Source organism: Mus musculus, chromosome 15 (genome assembly GCF_000001635.26).
Source record: "Mus musculus strain C57BL/6J chromosome 15, GRCm38.p6 C57BL/6J".
Taxonomy (NCBI): domain Eukaryota; kingdom Metazoa; phylum Chordata; class Mammalia; order Rodentia; family Muridae; genus Mus; species Mus musculus.
The window spans coordinates 91,040,706-91,063,694 of NC_000081.6; the positions used below are offsets into that span (position 1 = coordinate 91,040,706).

Consider the following 22,989-nt stretch of genomic DNA (forward strand, 5'->3'; position numbering starts at 1 on the left):
AAAAACCTAAGACAGGACAAACAAAATAGGTTTAAAGAGAGAGAGAGAGAGAGAGAGAGAGAGAGAGAGAGAGAGAGAGAGAGAGAGAGAGATCCTTAAAGTACAGGCATAATCAACAATAAGTTGTACTACTTGGAGCAAATCTTAAAATAATAGCTTATGGCAGACGCTCTCTGCTCTGACCTCCTTGAGGGTTTAAGGCTGATCCAGACGTTCACAGCGAGGTACGCTCATTCACATGGAACTGCACATTAGGTCCAATACCCCTGATTTTTAACAATCAATGCCAATGACCATTGACTTACTAAAATCCAGTTAACTCAGGGTGGGGGATGAGGAAGAACTACCCACAACAAATACCTTCACCGAAGTGCAACACCACTGAATTAAATAGTTCCTCTAACAAGTTATTTGTCTGCTATAGAAAAAATAGTAACAGCAGTAGTAACTGCCACTTAAAATGATTTACTAAGTGCCAATGTATATTTCTGGCATCACTGCCAAAAGTCAGACAGATATAGCTACTTATTTAATACATACCATACATATTCCTAGATATACAAATACATACAGAAACACATATCATAGACACATGTACCTACATGCATGCTCTTATACACACACACACACACACACACACACATTTACTAGTACCAACAATATAAATAGTACCAACAATACAAATAGTTTAATACATTATCCCTTTAATTCCAAGAACAAACATATTACATATTATTTTCATTTATTTAGGCCATGTAGACTTTCAACATTTATTGAGCAACTACAGCACTATTTCCACTTGTAGTCCTCAAAGTGAAAGTGAAGAAAATTCTGGAACATGGATGATATAGTTTTCACCCACATTAGCAGACTATCGCAATTCATCCTCACTGATCTTCAGCCCCTGCTTCTGGACAGAAGCAGTTGTCATTCATTACAAATGAACAAGGCTGACAAGGCCATTAAGGCGCCCACCTCGGAATCTTGCCTTATCAGCCTGACACTGAAATTACCCGAACTGACAGATTACAACCACCCACAAGCTCTAGCAATATTTTTAAAATAGAATAAATATGATCAAAGTATTAAAAAGACACTAGTCGTCACAAAACTGGTATCAAATTATGCCCAAACTTAAAAATCCAATATCATTAAAAAAACCTTTGAATTATTTAATGTTGAGAGCAACAGTCACAGGAGATACGTAAAAGACAAATGAAAAATAAGATATCCATCCCATAGCAATAGAAAACTATAAACTAACGCTAACTAAGGAGATTTTACATTCAACAAGAACTGAGTTGTGGGGGAGGGAGGAGTAAGGTCTAATTATATAAGAAATTAGTTTAAAAATAAAACCAAGGGCAGCTAGAATGTGCTGCCAGTTAAAGGGGAAGATGGCCATGAAAATCCAACACAGAATACACTACAGTATTGTATTGCACACATCGACAGTCAAAGATGTAGAGACCACATTTGGGTTGAGGAGGCTCAAGAGCCAGGAATGAGACCTGCAATCTCGAGGTCGATGGCAGGAGAGAAGCACACTAGGTAAGCATTAGGCTGGTGGAAGCAAAGTTCTCTGGGCTGAACTGAGGTAGAAAGTGAGAGAGATGCCTTACAGAGACTCTTGTTTTCCAGGAACATGGCCGGCCCAGTTATAAACCTATCTCTGGCTCATCATCAGTGATTTGGAGTAGTGCTTAAGGCAAATGTCTATAGCACTCTCATAAGTATGTCTTGATCTGGGGACAAGCGAAAAGTTCAAATTAACCACCGATCCATCCTTTTCTCAGAAGCATGCCCATCTGGGTGAGCAGCACCCCAACCTTTGACCCCACGTGTAAAGTCATTGCCAATGAGCATGCATCGGCAACAATAACGGGAGACAGCCCAGCTTTCTTTTAACATCTATATCAGTAGCATTAAACAATGCTTATTGATTAAATTTATAACATCCATCACATTAAATTACTGAAAGAAGAAAGGTAATGTGTATTTAAAATGCGGTTCCTTAATGTAAGTTTCGGGAAAATTATTACACACTGTAAAGTGAAGGTGTCAGGCTACCAAGGATACGGGCCAATTACCTGAGATGGGAAAACACACAGAAGAGGCAGAAAGAAATACAGCAGAATTCTAACTGTCATTGTACTAGACAGTGAACTACGGCTGGCTGTCTTCTTCATCTGTCCCTCAATACTTTTGTTAATGTGACATTACTTCAATCATGGGGAAAATTGAATAAAATAATTTCCTTATAAATTAAAAACTGACCAAGAGATAACCAGACTTGAAGAGCTACGGATGCATTTCCTATTTCTAAGTACCAACCTTCTTTGAAAATATCCACAAATAAGGCTTCTAATGGCTCTGTGTACCTCATTATCGCCATCAACTCCAGATACCAGAGAAAATGAACACAGAAAAAGAGGTTTTGGTCAGACAGCTCAGAGGCTAAAGGTCCTTGCTCAGTAAATCTAATTATTGTGCCATGCAGTGGTGGCGCACGCCTTTAATCCCAGCACTTGGGAGGCAGAGACAGGTGGATTTCTGAGTTCGAGGCCAGCCTGGTCTACAGAGTGAGTTCCAGGACTGTCAGGACAAACCCTGTCTCGAAAAAACAAAAAACAAAAAAAAATTAATTATTGCACAATCCTGAATCTGACTTTAGTTTCCGGATCCCATATGAAGTTGGAAGGACACAACTCACCCTACAGTGCTAGTCCCTGGCCTCTGCCCAAGGGTCCAAACACATCATTTTAAACATACACAATAACAAATTTACTGTAACAGTGATATCTCTGCTCTGCTAGTTCACACATTCTTGAATCCATTGTACAATGTAAAGACTTGTTGCCAACTTGGATGAAAAAAAGCATGATGAAAACATTAGCTGTAGTTTCAAAACTCGTATGTAAGCAAATCAGAAAGAATACTCACAATTTAGGATCTAATTTTGCCCCTTCCCTGTTATGTTATATGAAACAAATAAACAACAGTTCAACTCAAAAATTGTTAGTATGATAGTAACCCTCCCCCCACCCCATAACACACACACAGACACACAAGCACACACACACACACACACACACACACACACACACACACACCATGTCAACTGAAAGGCTGTTTGGGAAAAGAAAGAATTAAAATGGTGTATTCTACTAAACTGTAAAAACAGAACTTTGGTACTGCAGAGCAAGATGGAACGTGGTTTATATGTGTAAAGCTGGGTGGGGCTTAGGTGTTTACACGATGTTGTACCATTTGGTGAGAGAAAAGCAATAAAACACTCAAAAACAGGCTGCCCAGGCGGGCATTGTGGTGCTTGCCTTTGATCCCAGCATTTGGGAGGCAGAAGCAGGCAAATTTCTGAGTTTGAGGCCAGCCTGGTCTACAGAGTGAGTTCCAGGACAGCTAGGGCTATACAGAGAAACCCTGTCCCGGGGGGGGGGGGGGAGGGGAGTGGGCAGCAATGGGTCACACACCTTAGAAGGACTAGCCAATCGTTGGAGTCTGTAATATACAGGAAAGACACACTCTACCAAACTCATCTGTAACATTACTTTGACAGTCTAGCAAAACCACTTTCCATGTTCATGGGAAGTAAAATCACTTTTCCATACATGTTCATCTTTTTAGTCCTTTCCCCAACCCACTGAAGAGAGTGTGAAGCACGTACCCAGTCAAGACCACCTTTGTCACAAGCAAGAGCCCAGACTTCAACAGATGCCTGACTATCTATCCAGTTCTCACTCTTCTGTTCCACAGGTCTACATAGCACTTATTATTAATATTTACTATCGCAATAGTTTATGTAATACCAGCACATGATTGACCTTCAATAATTATGTGATGAATAAATGATTCATACATTTTAGGTGACCAGCCTCCCTTAGGACCACTCTTCATGTCCCTTGAAACAAGGTTGAGAGATCCTGAGATGATGTGGCGCTTAGGAGCTGGCTGTGTAGTGAGGCAACCTGCAAAGGGCGCCCTCCACATCGGACTTCCATCTCTGTGTCTCCTTCCCAATCTCCACAAACAATCCCCACCCACTCCTACCCCATTCTCCTGCCATCTTCTCCTGCCATCTTCTCCTGCCATCTTCTCCTGCCATCTTCTCCTGCCATCTTCTCCTGCCATCTTCTCCTGCCATCTTCTCCTGCCATCTTCTCCTGCCATCTTCTCCTGCCATCTTCTCCTGCCATCTTCTCCTGCCATCTTCTCCTGCCATCTTCCCTAAAGTAAGATTATTACTGGGAGATGTGATAATTCTTTAGTATATTGGAGGGAAAAAAACAAAACAAAACTCTTAAGAACCAAGATGGGGCTTAGGCTGTAACCACCTGCCCCAGGCCTAGAATTCATAAGGGAGGGAAGGGTAATGGGTATGCTTTAAATTATTTCATAACTAGACTGTTAGCTATTGCATTTATAAGACTGTTGTGAAAGCATCAATATATGTAAATACTACAAATAACTTGTATAACTCGGGTGTGGCAGCGCACGCCTTTAATCCCAACACTCAGGCAGATCTCTGTGAGTTCAAGGCCAGCCTGGTCTACAAAGTCCACGAAAGCCCGGGTTCTGTTACCAAGAGAAACCCCATCCTTAAATAAATCAAAAACAACAAAACAAAAACAAATCAATACAAAAGTTGGTATGATTTTTTTTTGTTTTACAACACAGTTCTGATATTCTTCATATTTTAATATTGCCGGAATCTCAAAACCTTAGAGCTGGATTTCTGCCACAAGGGTCCTTCCTTACCTTCGCAGGGCTTTATTAGAATTACCAGTTGAGTCCTAGAGTCGAGGGATTCATAACGCAAAACTAATGGACAGCAATAGTGGAGACACTCATCTCAGCACCAACTCAAGTTTCAGTATGTGTCCTTAAAGGGTTAAAACTCTTGGTACTTTTAATCAAGTTATATATGATACTCGATTTCTAGGTGACTCAAGAAAAACATGAAGCCTAGATCCACACTGCAGATCAGACTGTTGTGCCCTCAGACAGAGGTTTCTACATGTCTGGGCCTCTGCTGTCAACTCAATAAGTGGCCCTGAGCAGCTAGCCTCCCGAAGGGGCCTTTCTGCTTTAAAATCCACTTTGTCTATAATTCTAGGACACCAAAATTACGTTTAACACACAATTTCAATGACTTATAAGAAACAAATGACATGTGAATTTTAATGTACTTCTTAAACGTGCAGCAATATTTCAGAATAAGCATGGGCTAGTCTCTGACTTGACTACCACTTGCTTGAAATGAAGCTGCAACCAAAGGAAAACTACTCTGAGAAGATAAAATAGTTAATCCACAGGGAAAAACAAATGAAATACAGTTAGTTCATAAGTGCCCATCCAGTTCAGAGGGAAATACTAAAATACCAGCAAGTTTGCTGCTTATGATTAAAACTCCTCTAGTCATATCAAGTATATTTTGCCTTTTACAAATATGCATCTTGCTTTCTAATCTGGATAATGCCAGATCATGAATGATTTTGACAAATAATAATAATAATAATAATAATAATAATAATGATGATGATGATGATGATGATTTCTGAGTCAGAATCTCACAGGCATGTAGTATGTCTTAGGGAAGAAAATCCAGAATAATAAATATTGCATTGTTTTGGAAGAAAAATCAATGAGAAAGAGCAGATTATGGTATTAGCCTCCAGGGTAATTTCTGTTTTCATGGCTTCACTAAACTGAAAGTCCTGGTACACATTCGCTACCCCATAATTACTCATCAGAATAGTAAGCAATTAGCAAATCAGACAGCAGGAGGGCAAGCAGCAACGATAGTGAAATATGAAACCTGAAACCCAGTGCCATCCTAACTAATAAACTCGTTCCACCACACCTTTCACACTTATGTGCTGGTTACTTTTTGTCAACTTTACACAAACTCGAAGAACCTCAAGTGAGGCGTTGCCTCCATCAGACTGGCCTGTGGGCGTGTCTGCAGGCATGTTCTTGACCAATGATAGATGTGGGCGGGCCCAGCACAGTTGGCACTACCTCTAGATGGCTGGCCCTGGTTTATATATGAAAACACTGTTCCTCCACAGTTCACGCTTGAGTTGCTGCCCTGACTTCCCTCAATGATAGACTGTGATCAGGATGTGTAAGGTCAAATAAACTCTTTCCTCCCCGAGTTATTTCTGGTCCTTGTGTTTATTACAGCAACAGAGAGCAAAGTAGGGCAGTTAGTAACCCCTATCTGAAGATAAAGAATTAACCCATGTTGTATAAATAAAAGGATTTCGCTGACTTTCAACTTCTACCTCTTTGGTCTCTTCTCTCTTTCCTTTCTATTACTTCCTAAACTAACGATCCCAGCCCTCAGGACAAAGGAGGCTGATATAAGTGGCGCTCCCAGTTCCAAGCTAACCAGTGCAACCCAATGAGACCCTGCCTCAAATAAATAAAAAACATAGCAAGCTTCAGTAAGGCAAGAACACAGCAAACTGAACCACAAATTTGAGCAGGGCCTGGTGGCGCACTCCTTTAGGCCCAACACTCAGGAGGCAGAGGCAGTTGGATCTCTGCGTTCAAGGCCAGCATGGCCTACAAAGTGAGTTCCAGGACAGCCAGGGCTACACAGAGAAACCCTGTCTCGAAAAACCAAAATAATAATAATAATAATAATAATAATAATAATAATAATTTAAACTTAAATTTTAGTTATGGAGCTTAACCATATTTCAGGTGTTTGGCTGCCACATTGAACTTTCTGAATCAATATCCCTTCTCAATGAAAGACAACCTACAGACAACTCAAACACCAAAATATCCCCCGAAACAGAGTAAAAACCATTCTCCCTCAGCTAGAAACTTTCTGCTCAGCATCTTTCCCGGGCGCTTATTTTACAAACCCTCTAAGCCCACTAGAACACACGCACCTGGAGAACGCACTTGCTTTTATGAAAGAACAGCCCAATTCTCCACTGCTCATCGTCTCGTTGTCGTAAAGGAGAAAGAGGGCCAAATCCTCTGTTAATTCTCTGTCTAGACCCAACATTTGTATGCATTTACTTCTCCACAACTGGAAAGCAGACTGGATTGGAGGACCCGGGGAGTGTTCAGTTCACTCCCTCTCGTGGTGAACTCGCTCTCCTCTAAGATGTCCAGATAGAAATAGTCTGCCAAGGCTATTCACTTGTAATTGACCTAGTCTAGGATCGGGAAGATGCTGACGACCTTTTACACTGAGTAAAACGAGGTAAGGCATAGCCCTGTCTCTCACCTGCACAGGCACGGGGGTAAGAACCAGGGCTGCACATGTAAGCTTTCTGGGTTGTAACTCTCTTTCCGTCTATGCTATCAGTTTAATTTTGGAAGGTTGACTTAATAATCTTCCTGTCCCCGTCAGTAAGAAAGACATAAAAAAAAAAAAAAAAAAAAAAAAAAAAAAAAAAAAAACAGCTTTAAAGTCACAGATTATGAGGAATAAGCTTTTTACCTGATCTAAAACATGTGACGGTTTTACGACTCTTTACACACTTCCGTTGTAAAACATTTGAAATTTTTTATTCCCCTTTTCTGTTATTCCTGGACTATATCTTCCATTACTAGATGAGACTGTTCTTCCTATTCATCCTACTAGCTTTCGTTTGGCCTTAAAATATGAATCATGTGTGCATCAGGACCAGGGACGTGGAAGGCAAAGACAGGAAGGCCATTAAGGGCCAGACCTAATAAAACCGTCACCTCCATTCTATGGTAATTCCATTATCTGCAGAATAAAGGAATCAAAATACCTTCCCATTTCTTTTTATTCTTTTTTTGTTTTGTTTTGTTTTGTTTTGTTTTGTTTTTCGAGACAGGGTTTCTCTGTGTAGCCCTGGCTGTCCTGGAACTCACTCTGTAGACCAGACTGGTCTTGAACTCAGAAATCCGCCTGCCACTGCCTCCCAAGTGCTGGGATTAGGGCATGTGCCACCACTGCCCAGCTTTAAGACAATTAAAGACCCAGGACATGCAAAACTGCCACTTCTGGGCTTAATCAAGATTTGTCACTAAAATAACCATAGGAACGCTTACATTATGTAACTTTCAATTTTTCGACTAAGGCGCTGACAGATGTTTACGAATTCTGGCTTTCTCTGAAGACAGGCTCTCTTTATAATCTTTATATTGTAACTGAGTTAACAGTATACTATCAGAGCAATGGAAGCCATGCACTTGGTCTAAGAGGAATGCTTCATTAATTTTTCAGTGTGATGATGCTGCAGTTTTCCAAGAGCAACTGTCGGAGTTCTTGCGATGCATCAAAACAGCCAAACTACACCGAATGTCCATGTCACCGTCACTAACCACAACAAGGTGACACAGCCAGCATTTCAAAACTCAACCCCAGGCGTATGTGATGTCACTGTCAACATCCAAGGTGCTTAACTAACCTCAGGTTGTTTCTCCCAGTCGCCCATCTAACCCTCCGGCTGGCTGACGTTGCCTGCCTTCTCCAGACCTCCCGCGGGTGCCTATGTCCCGCAACACACTCCCTACCAGCACACCTGCGAGGCCAGGTGTCGCGACGCACGCCATCGCGGGGACCCGAGTGGGCGCGGGCGGCGCGCTTGTCACCGCGACGCTTTGTCTGCGGCTCCGAACCCAGCCGGCGCGGCAGGGGCTGGGCTGGAGAGGAGGGAGTGGGGGGTGGGGACAGACACCTCGGGCCCACCTGCAGGGCGGCAGCGGCGACTCCCGGGGACACCGGGCGACGCTCACCCGGAGGCCAAACGCGAGGCGTCCGTGCGTGCAGCGAGCGGCGCCCGATCCTCCGGGGTGTGGGGGTGCGGGGCAGCCACTGCTGTTCCCCCGAGAAGCAGCGATGCGACGCACCGGCCCCGGAGCGGGCAGCAGGAGAGTCCGCCCGCCCGCTCGTCCGCTTGCTGGCTTCAGCTTTCCTTCCTGTCCACCCGCAGCTCACCTGACAGCCACGCGCACCGAGCTCTCGTCCGCAGCGCCCAACATGCCTGCGGCCGCCCGGGGCTCAGCTCCGTGCCGAGCGCTCCGGGCAGGCGGCGGCGGTGGTGACGGCGGCGGCGGCGGTGACGGTGACGGTGGCGAGGGCTCAGCGCCGTGCTCCAGCCATGTTGGGCGACTGAATGGAAAGGTGGCGGCGCGGAGGCGCGGGAGGGGGCGGTGACTCAGGGCGGCGCCGCCCCTTGCCCCCACTCGCCAGGCTCCGCGCTGCCCTGCGTCAGCCGTGGCCGGTCCGGTGCGCCCCGCCCCGGCGGCACGGCCAGGCGGGCGCGGCACCGCGCGGAGGCGAGCCGACCCCCCCTCCCCCTCCCATCCACCGGAGGCGCGTCCCCGCAGCCACCTGCCCCCTCTGTGGCACGGACCTTGACCCCTTTCCCAAACCTGGCCCTGTCCTCTGCCCGATCTCTTGGGACGTGGAACGATTTTCCACCCCTCTGCCTCTTCAGTGCATTACTGTTCGGTCCTATGCACATGCAAAGTGCTCCGGGCCCTGGTACTGCCAAGCATTTCCACAACTGCTTTCCATGGAGGCGTGCAGCGTGGTAAATCCTTGCAAACGGATTTTCTTTCCCTGCTGGCCTTTCAAAAGCTCCTCCGGGATCCCGAGATTCTGTCAACAGTGTCCCATTGTGTGTTCTGCACGTCATCATTGTCCTTCCACATGCCTTTAGATAGCTCTGTGGAAACAGCCTTTGTTAGCTTTGCCACAGAGTATCTTTTGTGGACTGTTCCGTACATTTCAGTAAATAAACATGTGGGTTCATACAAAACAGTATAATAGATTAAATGTCGCTATCTAAATAAAAGCACTGGCCCAAGCAGATAAAAACTAAAATCACACACCTGATCGCCCTGCTCAGAGAGTGTCCTAGAACACAGTGTATATTGGGTTCAGAAAGAAGTTTGAACCTTGTATACCCATGGGTAGATGGCCTATGGTATTTATTCTTAGAGGCAGTCCTATGTACTTTGTTTCTTACCTTTAAATCGTTACAGACAACATAGGTGGAAGGTAAAAAAAAACTTTATAATGTCCCTTTGTGTGACAAACTGGTAACAAAGCTGTCCTCCGGCCTCTCCCTGGAGAGCCTTCCCTAGCCTCGATATTTCTCCACCAACATAATGGAGCCACATTTTGTCCTAACTTGACAGGTCCAGGCGTGGATGGATCTGGTCTGACCACCTCGTTTCTGCGATAAAGGACAAGAACAAGAGATCAACCTACAGCAACAAAGCAACATATATTACCTTCTCAAAGTCTTCACTTTAGATAGCAACAGTACCTATGTGTCTCAAAAAAGAGCTGTCACAAATCATGTGCTTCAAGAACTGGGCAGGTAGCTTAAGGAAGTGGAGGAAGCAAAGTCGAGAATATATAAAATAAAACCGAGAAGGCGGGCCCCTTCCTAAGGAAGTAGCTGTCCCCATTCTGCCTGGACTAGATCTACTGGCACCCAGATCCTGTGTGGCCACATTTTTGGTTTGGTTGTATGTTTGTTGTTCCTCAAGTGAAAAAGAAAAATCAAATCCTTATGTGAAAAACGCCTTAGTTTTAAAGATTAACAACTAATTCTGCATAATATTTACACACCATGCAAAAACAACCTCAAACTGTGTCTGACCATCTCTAGTCTCAAGCCACCAGATTGAAACGTCTGGCCAAATAGCATCAATAATAGCTAGGGCTTTGGGTTCATATTCAGGCAAAGGCCATGCATAACTTCAAATTCTAAATGCTGAATGTTCTAAAATCAATGCTTAATTTTGAATAATATTTTTTGAGATTTCTTTATAAGTAATATTTCCCTGTAACTCCTCTAATTAATAACCTTACATTAAAAAAGAAAATCCCAAAGTCGGAGCTTTTACCATGCAAGGGTTTAGATCCTGTTGAGAACATTTATTTACTGAATGCTTAGGAAATGGCTGCAGGGTGCAAACAGTGCTAGACACCAGTGATACAGAGAATAAACCAATGCCACGAATACAAAGGATTAGCTATTTAGTTCTGGGATTTGAAAGTCTGCAAGTACATTAGAAATTCCAATAGGCCTATAACAATTGCTACAGAGAAGGGTAAATTCTACGGTTACAAAAGCCCAGGGTGGGCTCCCAGAGTCCCCTCTTACCTCCATGCTAACAGCCATTCCTCTCATTCCGTGACCTGAAACTTTCCAATGGTGACCTACCACAAAGAGCCTAAATTCTTCTAGACTTAGGCCCTTCACACTCCGGACTCATCTTTAGTGACTCTGCTCCTTAACTACTGCTTTTTGGGGATGGGGTCTTCTGGTTCTGAAATACCATATATTTGTTTGCTTTCTGGGGGTCTTTAGAGTAGCTATTCCCTTTACCTGGAATGCTGTTTCCCAAGTCTTTTCATGGCCTCGGTTTTTTTGAACATCTCAATATCAGCTTAAGTGCCGTTTCCCCAAAGAGGCTTTCCTGACCACGCACAGCTAAGTAGCACCACTCAGCGAGGGCCAATTTACAGATTTGCACTACTAATGTAAAACCGTAATCTATAAATGACAAGTGTGTTAGGGATGTGAATAAAGTGCTATTGAATGGATAAAAATGTGAGGTCTTCCCCTTCTAAGATCTTTTTAGTTACCATGTTTCATTTGTAAAGAAACATAGTTCTTTCTCCACACAGTAAAATTTTTGGAGTATTTCCATGAATTTTACTCTTCGTCTTCATATCATGCAATGCCAGCTCAAATGGGAACACAATGGCACTTGAGGCACGTGAAGTCATATAAACTATACAATTTCTATTTATAAATTCATACACGGACACGTATTTCATTCACTCTTACGTGAACAGTAGGAACACTGTGGAAGAGTGACTCAGAAATTGTGTTGTCAACTTGGGGCTGGGGAGTTCCATCCCAGAGAACAAACCCAGGGCTTGGTACACAGTGCCTGCTCTACTACGGAGGTCTTTCACTTCTTAGTACATCTCCATTCTGCTAACTCAAGCTTGTGGTGAACCAGCCGGCCTCCATCTTGGGCTTGAAGTCTATCTTCTAGTAAAGACAGACCAGGCTCATTCCTGTTTACGACTAAATCTGTTTTTCAAGGATTGGGCTATGCTCCACCTGTGACTATAACTTCAAATGATTCTAAACTGCCCGTTCCACGAGATGACAATGATGTCTCTGCTTCAGAAAGCAGCCATAACCATCTTGTCACCCTACCTTTGTTTCAAATGGACTACCTGCTGTTATGACTACCTTATGAGAGCATCTTGCGAGGATGCCTTTGTCTCAGGAGGTCGTTATGACTTATCACATAAAGTTCATATTCTGTCCCACCAACTCCTCCCATCTGGAAACCTCTCCCCACCCCCTCCCTGAGCTATGGAAACCTCACCTTGCTCACCTCCAATGCTGACCTCTTGAGCCCCTCAGAGGGAGGCAGCCCGTGTACAAGAATAAGAAACGCTTGCTTTAATTAATTTGTCCTTGATGAGTTGGATCTGTGGTCTTCTCACATTTTGGGGATTAACACAGAAAATGAGGAAGCTGGTGAACAAACTCAGTGGTAAAGAGATTGTACGGTTAGTCCTTCCCAGAACCTGAAGGCTCCCAACTGCCTGTAATTCCAGTCCCAGGGGACCTGACACCATCCATTCAACTCTGAGGATACCTGCACTCAGAGGCACACATACTTACCCCCAACCCACATATACATATGTTAAAATGAACAACGGAAGGACCGTGAAGTAAAACTACCCTTCCCTTCCAGTGGTAGGCTCCCTGAGTAAGAAAGGGTAAGGCTGGGTTCTTTGGTGTCAGTGTTTGGGTTCATGTTGTTTTGGAACGTCAAGTTCTTCCTCAACTGCACACGTGTCTACCTCCTCCTCTCCCTGGCTGTGAATCTCACTGAACTCGAGCTCTGTTACCTACAGAATTCTAGGTTTAGGAGAGGTTAGGAAGTGCTACCTAAGAACTGAGCCACAAGAAACGGGGGATATACCTGCTACACATTCATATTACTCTGCTGCCCTCCCGATGTCTTATCAGGCCTCATTTAACAAAACACCGGCAGCGTCAACATAGAATTAAGAATCACAAGACAAAGGAGCACTAAACCAGAAAGCCCTTCTAAGGATAGGGTTCTCTCTGTATGTCACGGAGGGGGCTGGTGCTAAATTCCTGTGTGCTCAAGGGTTTGTTCCTTGTTGGTCGTTATCACTAGGTGACCTTCTGCTGGCTTTGTTGTTCTTGTCTCCTTCCCTCCATTTCTGGTGTTCGCTTCCAGATAGGCATGATGGTTTCTGTTTTACTCATCAGTCTCTCTATGGATATCTTACAGATCCGTCAGCTATAGATGAATGTGAAATCACAGGTATCGCTTAATATTAGCTGCGTGATTATGTAGCTTTGGACAGGATAGGCAAGCCTTCTACATCTCAGTTTCTTTTGTATACATAATGGGTTGTCTTCTAGAGGAGCGATTCCAATAACCAAAAGAGCCTCTCTAACTCTGCTAGCTCCCTATAGGTGCACAACAGACAGCTAGATAATTGTATTATGAGTGTCTTTTCAACTCTAGAGAACTTCATAACTTATAAATAACAAATTTACCTCTTGCAGTTCCAGAGGTCGTGACATCCAAACAACAAGGCAAGGTTTGTTGGCCTTTGGGTAATTCTAAGGTCACGTTAGAGAAGGCACACCTGCCTAACCGACGGAGAACCTTCTAGCGCACACTGTACAGGCAGCCGCAGAAAAGCCATAGCATGCACTGTGGCGCAGCAGCCTCACAAGATTTCTCGCTCTAGGCCATCTCCTCTGTTTTTCTGGTTTCCACATTCTAATCACTCATTAAAAGTTATTCAACTCTTCCTTCTTGCTGTAAGCAAAAGAGTTTCTTTTTCCTTTGAGCTTCTGATTATAACGCCATAAGCAAACAACTGGTTTTGAAAAAAAACATGTCTAGACAACCATCTGCCCTGAAACATTTTAGGTTAAAAAAAAATCTTAAACAAGCTAGTATTTAATACTACAAGAGTAACAACAAATCTGCTATCCCTGGATGGTTCTCTTTATGTAACTTTTCCAACGGTAACAATGTGTACTGTGCTAAGCACTGACATGCATTAATTTTCTCAATGACGCTAAAAAGTACATAGATACATATAACGATTATATCTGCATTACACATATGCAGGAAATGAAGGCTTTCCAACAACTTTTATTTATAAAAATCATATCTATATTTCAGGTTCAACTGAAAACAAAACAAAAGCAAGTCCTAGGTCAGTTCTCGCTAACTCCACCCCTCCCCTTGAACCACATCCAGGACTTTTCCTTCTGCAGATCTGTACTGTGTTTTCCTTTTGTCTTTGTTGTGGTAATGATCATTTTCTAACTCTTCAACCAGGTTAACAATAAAGGGCAGAACTTGTAGAATACCCAAGAGGGCAGCTCGTACTAAGTAAATCAGTAGTTTCCAGAAGAAGGGTCTGCTTTGATGCCATCCCAGAACACGTCTTCATAGTAAATAAGCACTTGCTTGCCTCCTGGTTGGAGTTCTCAGAGGACTGCTTCCAGACCACAGTGTCTGAAAGTGGGAGTGTTCACACGCTCAGGAAGGAAACCAGGGCACCCGACATACCAGCACATTATAGAGATCAAAACCATCTTAGATTCCAACCCACCTCTGTTCATCCTATGGTTAAGGGGAGAACTGAAGGCTATTACCATTGCTACCCCCACAACTTCCCCCACAATCCTCACCTAACACAGGAGTTACACAATAAATTACTGGTAGACTTCAATAACTTAAAATTCAGGTAACACAACTCAATGGCCAGGGCTTTTAATTCTCAAAATTAGTTTCACTCTGTGTCTTTTCTTTTCTTTTCTTTTTTCTTTTCTTTTTTCTTTTCTTTCTTTCTTTTCTCTTCTTTTTGGGTTTAGAAAAATCATATCCTACAAATGCTGTTTGTTTATGAAGTTTGCATGCTGAAAATTAAGAAAAGGGTTAGCTTAAAATCTTGAAGGAATCATTCATTTTATAGTAAAGCAATTGTTAACATGTTTTTGCTACCTACATTTTGTGGTTTGGACACAAGGTCTGGGATAGACAGAGCAGCTTGGCTTCATAGTACCAATATAGGTAAAGATCACTTTGAACTCCATAGCTTCCTACATCCATCACCCACCCAATCGTGTTCATTTATTTTATAATGAATCTTAGCATTACTGAAAAATCAAAATTTTATCTATATACCATGTGGACATTTTCTCATCTCTGTTTTTAATATTAATGGGAATTTCTCTTTTTTCTGTTTTTAAATCTAATTTATATTGCTACAAGTTTGTATATCATTTCTGCTAAAGTGTTCAAATTATTCTTCTAAGGGGGGAAAAACGCAAGTAACTAAACTTCCTTTCATCAAAAATAAAAAAAAAACAAAACGGGGGGTTGGCTAATTTCTAAATTGAAAATTATACCTAAGATACCCACATCTCAGGGAAATTCAAAGAACAAAACCCCCTGTAAGTGTTTTGGACTTTTGTTGAGTTTCCAGCATGTGTGCATTGCAGACAGCCTGATTACCCCAAAGCACTGGCCCAGTTAATTGCATTCAAATGCAAATTATAGCTATTGAGTCATGCTGGCTTAGAGCCAAGTTCTTAAGAGGCATGCTTCCCCCCCACCCCCCTCTCTCTCTTACTAACTGTGCAGGACCAAACTTGACTGGCAGTTGGAGACAGTCATTCATTACAACTTGGCTCTTTGTGCATTTGGAGGAAGGAGGGTTGTGTGTGTGTTGGGGTTTGGGGTGTGGGGAAGAGTAATAACATAGAGATGAATTACTAAAAGATGATTTTATCTGTTTTTAATTTTAAAAAGTCCTTTACCTCTTATGTATGCACCTATACCATCACTCTTCTGTTGCGTTGAATTTTCTTCTAAACTTATTTACTTCCAAATTTCCCCTTGAAAGAGCTGGCCTGCTTCGAGGTACACTGCTGTAGAGACCCCCAACTTTCAGACTGTACCCATCCCCGAGTCGTCCCACTTTATAAAGCAGTGGGTTTTAACTGAGATATTCTGTTTTGAGTACAAGTGCTAAGGTAGAATGACTCTGCATCGTGTTTGTACAAGCAAAGAGCAACCATCTGCCAGCACCCCACGGGGCACACACTGCTTTTTTATCTGCATTGATAAATAATGATATCAGTGACCCTTGCTTGATCTTATCAATTATATATACAGATTGACTCCCTTCACCTGTGACTATGAAAGGACAGATGTGGCAGGCAGACTGACCCAACACCTGTCACTTATCCAGGAAAATTGTCAAAGGGTAGGACCTCTGTCCCCAGGGCTCCAGCACATGACACACAGCTCACTTTGAAGTGACACTTAAAACTGCTTGTCACCTGGTCAGCCTTCAGGTGACAACTTCTTATCTGGCCTCTACAGAGACTTTCCTGTGTCAACTCTCTACCTTCAGCAGTACCAGCCCTATGGAGTCTCTAGTCCCTTTAACCCCTTCCTGGCCCTTTATATAGATACGCACATATGTAAATGTCATGGGTGATAAAATGATTGAAAATGATAATTAAGATTAGAGTGAAACAAACATTGTTGAGATCACGTCATGCCCTACTCTAAGTTATTCTACAGGATGAAGAGGAAAGAAAGGGAAGGGAGGGAGGGAAGGAGGGAAGGAGGAAAGGGAGGGAGAAAGAGAAGAGTGGTTTTCAGGCTGGACCTTGCCCTGAGACACTCCATTTTAAAAATAGTTTTACTCAACTTTGAAGGATGAGAACGATTGCATACCAGGTTGGACTAGCGAACCATGCCACTTGTCTGGCAGCATGGTGGCAGTACAGATGAAGTGATGGACTTGTTCCTTGGAGTAGACAGGAAGGCATGAGGGTGTACTGAGACTATATGCCTGAGAGTAGACAGGAAGCTACTATATTAAGTTTTCAAGGTAAACTGAGGCTGTAGGGGCTCGTGACAGTCTTAAATCCTATCAAGGAACCAGGCCCTGAACGTGTCGGACTTCATCTGGCCCCCCATAAGTGCTGACTATCTAGCATTGCCCTATTCATTGGTCATCTGATCCAAGTGTGAGACAAGGACCAATAGGCAGAGAATTCCTTACCATACTTGAGGCTTTGGCTAGGCTGGGGCTCCTGTTTGTTGACTCAGCACCTGCCTGCCTCACTCACCCTTTTGGACCTGAACCCACAGTTTCTCCCCTGATCTGGTAAAGCCTTTCAGATCTCAGCTGATCTCAACTCTGTGTCTCACTTAAAATCTGCTGTAAACTCTGTGTATGTCTGTGTGTGTGTGTGTCTCTGTGTCTATCTTTGTGTGTGTATCTGTGTGTCTGTGTCTTTGTGTATGTCTGTGTGTGTGTCTGTGTGTGTGTAGAAAGATTTGTCCTTTCACTTAGCAACATCTATCAAGGATATCTGATTGTCAGAATTTTGTAATTTTTACAAATACTAAATTTCCTTCTTCTTTTTTGTTGTTACTAGTCGTGTCATGTCTTGACACATTACGGTTCCTGCCTTCCTTACCTTCCACCTTGGACTCCAATCTTCAGATATAAGCAAATGCTAGAAGACATGTCCCAGGTCCTGTGTTTGAGGTCCCTGCTTCTGTCTTTGGACATTGGATGCTGTCCCAAATGTTTGTTTCCCAGAAAGGTCATGTGTTGAGTCACTAATGCCTAAAGTGGGAAGTGATAGAAGTTAAGTTTATGATGGCAGGACCCTATATCAGGATGAATGTCTTTGTAAAAAGATGCACCAGAAAGCACCGTCACCCTCCTCCCCCCACCCCACCCCCTCACAAAGGCAGGAATGTGAGGCCACAGCGAGAAGCCAGACAAGTGCAAGATAAGAAGAAACCCTCACAGGAGCTGTGCTGGCTGGTTTTGTGTGTCAACTTGACACAGCTGGAGTTATCACACAGAAAGGAGCCTCCCTTGAGGAAATGCCTCCATGAGCTCCAGCTGTAAGGCATTTTCTCAATTACTGATCAAGGGTGGGAGGGCACGTTGTGGGCAATGGCATCTCTGGGCTGGAGGTCCTGAGTTCTATAAGAAAGCAAGCTGAGAAAGCCCAGGGAAGCAAGCCAGTAAGTAACATCCCTCCAGGGCCTCAGCATCAGTTCCTGCTTCCTCACCTGTTTTTCCAGTCCTGACTTCCTCTGGTGATGAATAGCGATGTGGAAGTGTAAGCTGAATAAACCCTTTCCTCTCCAACTTGCTTCTTGGTCATGGTGTTTTGTTCACAAGTAGAAACCCTAAGACAGTAGCCAAACAGGAAAGCATGCTGGTCTCAGAATTCCCAGCCGTTAGAATGTGAGAAACAGGGACTGGAGAGGTGGCTCACCGGTTACAAGCACTGGCTGTTCTTCCAGAGAACTGGGTATGGCAGCTCACAACTGTCTATAACTCCAGTCCCATAGATCTGGCACCCTCGCACATACTATATACATTCCTGCATACATACATAAATGCATACATGCAGTCAAAACCGTCAATGCACATAGGAGAATGTGAGAAATAGACTGTTACCTTAGCTATAGAATTTATGGCATTCATTACAATAATCAGAGCAGGTCAGAATATAACAGAATATAATATGTAAGAAGAAAAACTGCAGTTCAAACTGAAGATGATGGAGAAAGGATGGCATAACAGAAGATTGTCCGGCATCTAAGATTTGATAAGATGGGGTGATAAGGCTATTAGGCCACAATTGTACATACTCTGTCCTTTAAGAAGAAAAAATGTCCTCAAACGGATTCAGAAATCAGTAAAGACACGCTTCAGTATAAACAAGTCATATACGACTGAACCCCTACAGATGGGACCTCACCTAGAGGTTACTTGGTCCTTCCTAGGGAACCCAAAGGTGAAACATGGAACAGAAAGGTGGTGATTCTCAAGCTGGTAGAGTCTAACAGACCAGCTCTGGGAATGGTGTAGATGGGTTTTGGGATCCATCCGTCTTCCCTCTTGATTTCTTGCTTGAAAATGGTGGTGTACCTCCTCTGTGTTCCCATCACGGTATTTTGGAAGCACATAGCTTTTCTTAGTTCACAGGTTGTCAGTAATAACGACATGCAAACTCCCAAGCTTTAGCGGAGACTTGAGCATCTCGTAGACGTTCTGCAGTGTGCCAAGCATTCTGGTGCTTTGTGTATAACGTTTATTCCTCACAGACGTAGTTTTTGACCTTTTTATTTTATTTTTTTTTTTTCGCAAAGCCCAAATCTTCCTAGACTCATTACCCCTTTTCCATACCCACCCAACTTTGTGTCCTTTTTTGGTAATCCATCAAGACCAATGTGTGCTGTTAAAATATTCTTGAACGTGTGGTGTTTTACTAGACTGATGACAACTTACAAGGGCTATCTCTCCCAATCCTGGCAGTTAACAATTGCCAATTGTTCCACAGCCAGAAGGAGGATTTCATTTCTAACTCCCCTCTCTATACTAGGATTGGATCTGGCTTAGGCTTGCACAAGCTTAGTGCGTGCTGTTGAAACCACTACATGAAGTTGCTCTACTGTATCCAGAAAACACTGCTTGTTTGTAGTCTTCCATCACCTCTAAATTTTACAATCTTTTCATCACCTCCCCAATAAAGATCCCTGAATCATGGGAAGGTGGAGATGATATATACATGTTCCATTTGTGGCTAGGAGTTCTGTAGTCTCTAATTCTCTGTACCTAAATTAGTTGTGGCTCTCTGTTTTTATCATAGTCTACTGCAATTCTCAGATGAGAGTTGAAAGATACATTGATCTATGGGCATAATGATGCCATTAGTAGCCGTAACAATACTATGCTCTTTTAGCAAAATAATAGTAGTAGAGTCTAGCCTAGGCTCTATCTAGCCACAAGTTCTCAGCCTGATAATGGTACCAGCTATGGGTTTTATCTTGTGGAGTAAGCCTACATCTAAGCAGAAAGTGATTGGTTACTCGAGTGATGTTTGTACCACTACTACACCAGTGGATAAATCTTGCTAGGCCAGCCACTACTGTGGTATTTAGGGTGCTCAGCACAGCACAAGTAATGATTGTTTCCCACCCCTAAGAAGTATATATAGCACCACCTGGGATCATGAAAGCCAGCCAGCAGGGATGCCACACAAGGCTGATTTTGCTATCACTCAAGTGTGTGGCATGTTTAACAAGAAAAGATGGTCTTATTGTCAACTTTTGGATGAGAGATTTCTGGATGAGAACTCCATGGTCAACAGCTCCAAAAGAAACAACCCATTCCTGACATTCACTGGACATTTTCTTTATCAGCTTTTGGAATCTATTGGAGATATTGTTGCCTATTATTGGATAATTCCATTTTAAAGTTGTGTGTGCTACATTAGTGAGGTCCCATGAGAACTTTTTGAAAGGAGTTGGTGATGTGCATCTAGGATTGGAGTGTGAAGAATAGAGTTGAGGAGCTGTCTTAGTCAGGGTTTCTATTCCTGCATAAAACATCATGACCAAGGAGCAAGCTGGGGAGGAAAGGGTTAATTCTCCTTATACTTCCACATTGCTGTTCATCACCAAAGAAGGTCAGGACAGGACCTCACCTAGGGCAGGAACTTGGAGGCAGGAGCTGATGCAGAGGCCATGGAGGATGCTGCTTACTGGATTGTTTTCCCTGGCTTGCTCAGCCTGCTTTCTTATAGAGCCCAGTTCTACCAGCCCAGGGATGGCACAACCCACAATGGGCTGGGGTCTCCCGCCTTGATCACTAATGGAGAAAATGCCTTACAGCTGGATCTCATGGAGGCATTTCAAGGGAGGCTCCTTTCTCTGATAACTCCAGCTTGTGTCAAGTTGACACACAAAACCAGCCATTGGGAGAGGTGGGCAGAAAAGCTAGTCAAGGATACAGTGGAACTCTGGCAACTGGCAGGGTAGGATGAGTTGCTGGTATGAGTCTAATGCTCTTCTCTGGATACAAGTTACCCTAAGATCCTGAGGATGAATGAATTTGACTGCACAAATTTAGTGTTTGCTGAGAGAAGGGCCAAATATGCAAGTCAGGTGGATTGGGTTAGCAGCACAAGTTGGGTCTCCTTACCGGAAGAAGTACAGGAAGGCAGGAGCTGGACACATGTTCCTCAGGAAGGTTGCAGGGTTGGGTAGGGTGGTCAAGGTGTGTGTAGTGCCCAGTCCTGAAGAGGGGTGAACTGTGAGTCAAGGGTATGCTTGGAGTTGTTGGTGGCCCTCAGGTAGGTCACTAAGGAATCTTCACAATAATCTTAGAGCTAGGTGATATCCATATATTACCGCTGAAACAGGGGACACCATGCTTTAATGATTTATAAAAGGCCCCACAGTTGGGCTGGAGAGATGGGTTAGTGGTTAAGAGCACCGATTGCTCTTCCAGAGGTCCTGAGTTCAAATCCCAGCAACCACAAGGACAAAAAAAAAAAAAAAAAAAAGCCCCACAGTTGGTGACTCCAGGCAAGTTAGTAATAAAATGAGACTAACAAAATATTCAAATAAGGACAAAGACATAAGCATCTTGAGCACTTTAGAAACCAGAAGTACAAGACCTGCATTGGAACATGACATCACTACTTTGAGTGTATCAAGACACTCTATCATATCTCTCAATCCCAGAAATGTCTCTTCGTAATAGCCCCCCCTTTGTCCCTCAGAGAAACACTTCAAGATCCTCCTTGGAAACTTACAATGGCACAGGGTCCCAACCCTTTTGTCTTATGTCCTTTCCTATGCAGATACACCTTTGATAAAGGTTAAATGGTAAATTAGACACAATAAGAGGTGTTAGAGTCTCCTTTCTTTCTCCCTAAATATGAGTTATTTATACAGATGTGTGTATATGTGTGTATTCATATGTGTATCAAAAATACCTGCTGTGGGGCTGGAGAGATGACTTAGTTGTTAAGAGCACTGGCTGCTCTTCTAGAGGACCAGGGTTCAATTCCCAACACATACATAGCAGCTCATAACTGTAACTCCTGTTTCAGGGGATCTGATCTCCTCTTCTGTCCTCCATAGACACCAGACATACATGTAGCACACAGACCATACATGCACACACAGTACCCATACACATTATTTTAAGGATTTATTTATTTATTATATGTAAGTACACTGTAGCTGTCTTCAGACGCTCCAGAAGAGGATGTCAGATCTCATTATGGATGGTTATGAGCCACCATGTGGTTGCTGGGAATTGAACTCAGGACCTTTGGAAGAGCAGTCTGTGCTCTTAACCTCTGAGCCATCTCTCCAGCCCCCACCCATACACATTTTTAAAAATACCTTGTTGTACTAAATCTGTCCCTTTTATTCATACTGAGATGAGGTACTTATTAAAAACTTGAAAGACAGAATCCCCAAATACTTGCAAACTGAATCCAAGAACACATCAAAAAGATCATTTACGGTAATCAAGTAGGCTTAAAACCCACAAAAATTAGAGAGGGCTGTAGACATGGCTCAGTACTTAAGAGCACTCCACCCTCTTACCAAGTTCCCTGTAGCCATGCCTGGTGGCTCACAGATGCCTGTAACTTCAGTTCCAGGGCATCTTATCCTCTCGTCCCTCTTCAGGCACCCTGAATCACAGCACCCCGAATCACAGCAGCCCATTCACTTGGCATACACTGATCATCTGAAATTGAGGTGTTTGTGTTGAATTTACGGTTTTTTTTCTTTTGAATTCTGGCAACCTCCCTTTTCCTTCTTCCTTTCTGCCCTTTGAATTATGAGGGTCTGACATCATTGGTTGCTTTTTGAACTAATTTAATTATAAGGCCACTACACACAATACTCTGGAGACTCAATTATATGCATGCTCCCTGGAGCCGTGCCGTGGACAGAAACCATTGATGATGTATTATTGAGTAAAACATTCCCGATCACATTATGATTTTGTTCTTTCCTACTCAGGTTCTCTAGATACTTTTAACTTAAAGCTCAGCATCAAAATTGCTT

At 43.2% G+C, this 22,989-nt stretch overlaps 2 protein-coding genes and 1 long non-coding RNA gene across 10 annotated transcripts in view; 1 reads left to right on the forward strand and 2 right to left on the reverse strand.

Annotated features, from left to right (window-relative positions):
• The window catches only part of Kif21a (kinesin family member 21A), a 117,108-nt gene extending 107,431 nt beyond the window's left edge, over nucleotides 1-9,677 (reverse strand). For 5 of the 8 annotated variants that reach the window (NM_016705.4, NM_001109042.2, NM_001109041.2 and 2 more), the window contains exon 1: nucleotides 8,954-9,246. In NM_016705.4, the coding sequence (NP_057914.2) occupies nucleotides 8,954-8,997 (44 nt within the window). In that variant the 5' untranslated portion in view covers nucleotides 8,998-9,246. Of the gene's footprint in view, nucleotides 1-8,953; nucleotides 9,289-9,371 lie in introns of those variants that run through there. The other 3 variants (XM_006520495.4, XM_017316445.2, XM_017316478.2) reach the window with 2 other exon arrangements.
• On the forward strand, nucleotides 1,203-9,196 carry Gm52215 (predicted gene, 52215). The gene is made up of 2 exons (XM_030248879.1): nucleotides 1,203-7,243; nucleotides 8,240-9,196. Exon 2 carries the CDS (start codon nucleotides 8,507-8,509, stop codon nucleotides 9,170-9,172), a length of 666 nt encoding a protein of 221 aa, XP_030104739.1. The 5' UTR covers nucleotides 1,203-7,243; nucleotides 8,240-8,506; the 3' UTR covers nucleotides 9,173-9,196.
• Nucleotides 9,678-10,017: 340 nt separating the features above from the next.
• Nucleotides 10,018-10,348, reverse strand: Gm36710. Its single transcript, XR_384343.1, has 2 exons — nucleotides 10,293-10,348; nucleotides 10,018-10,199 (listed from the first exon to the last, which is right to left on the reverse strand). It is a non-coding gene; the product is annotated as a predicted gene, 36710 (long non-coding RNA).
• Nucleotides 10,349-22,989: the final 12,641 nt, after the last annotated feature.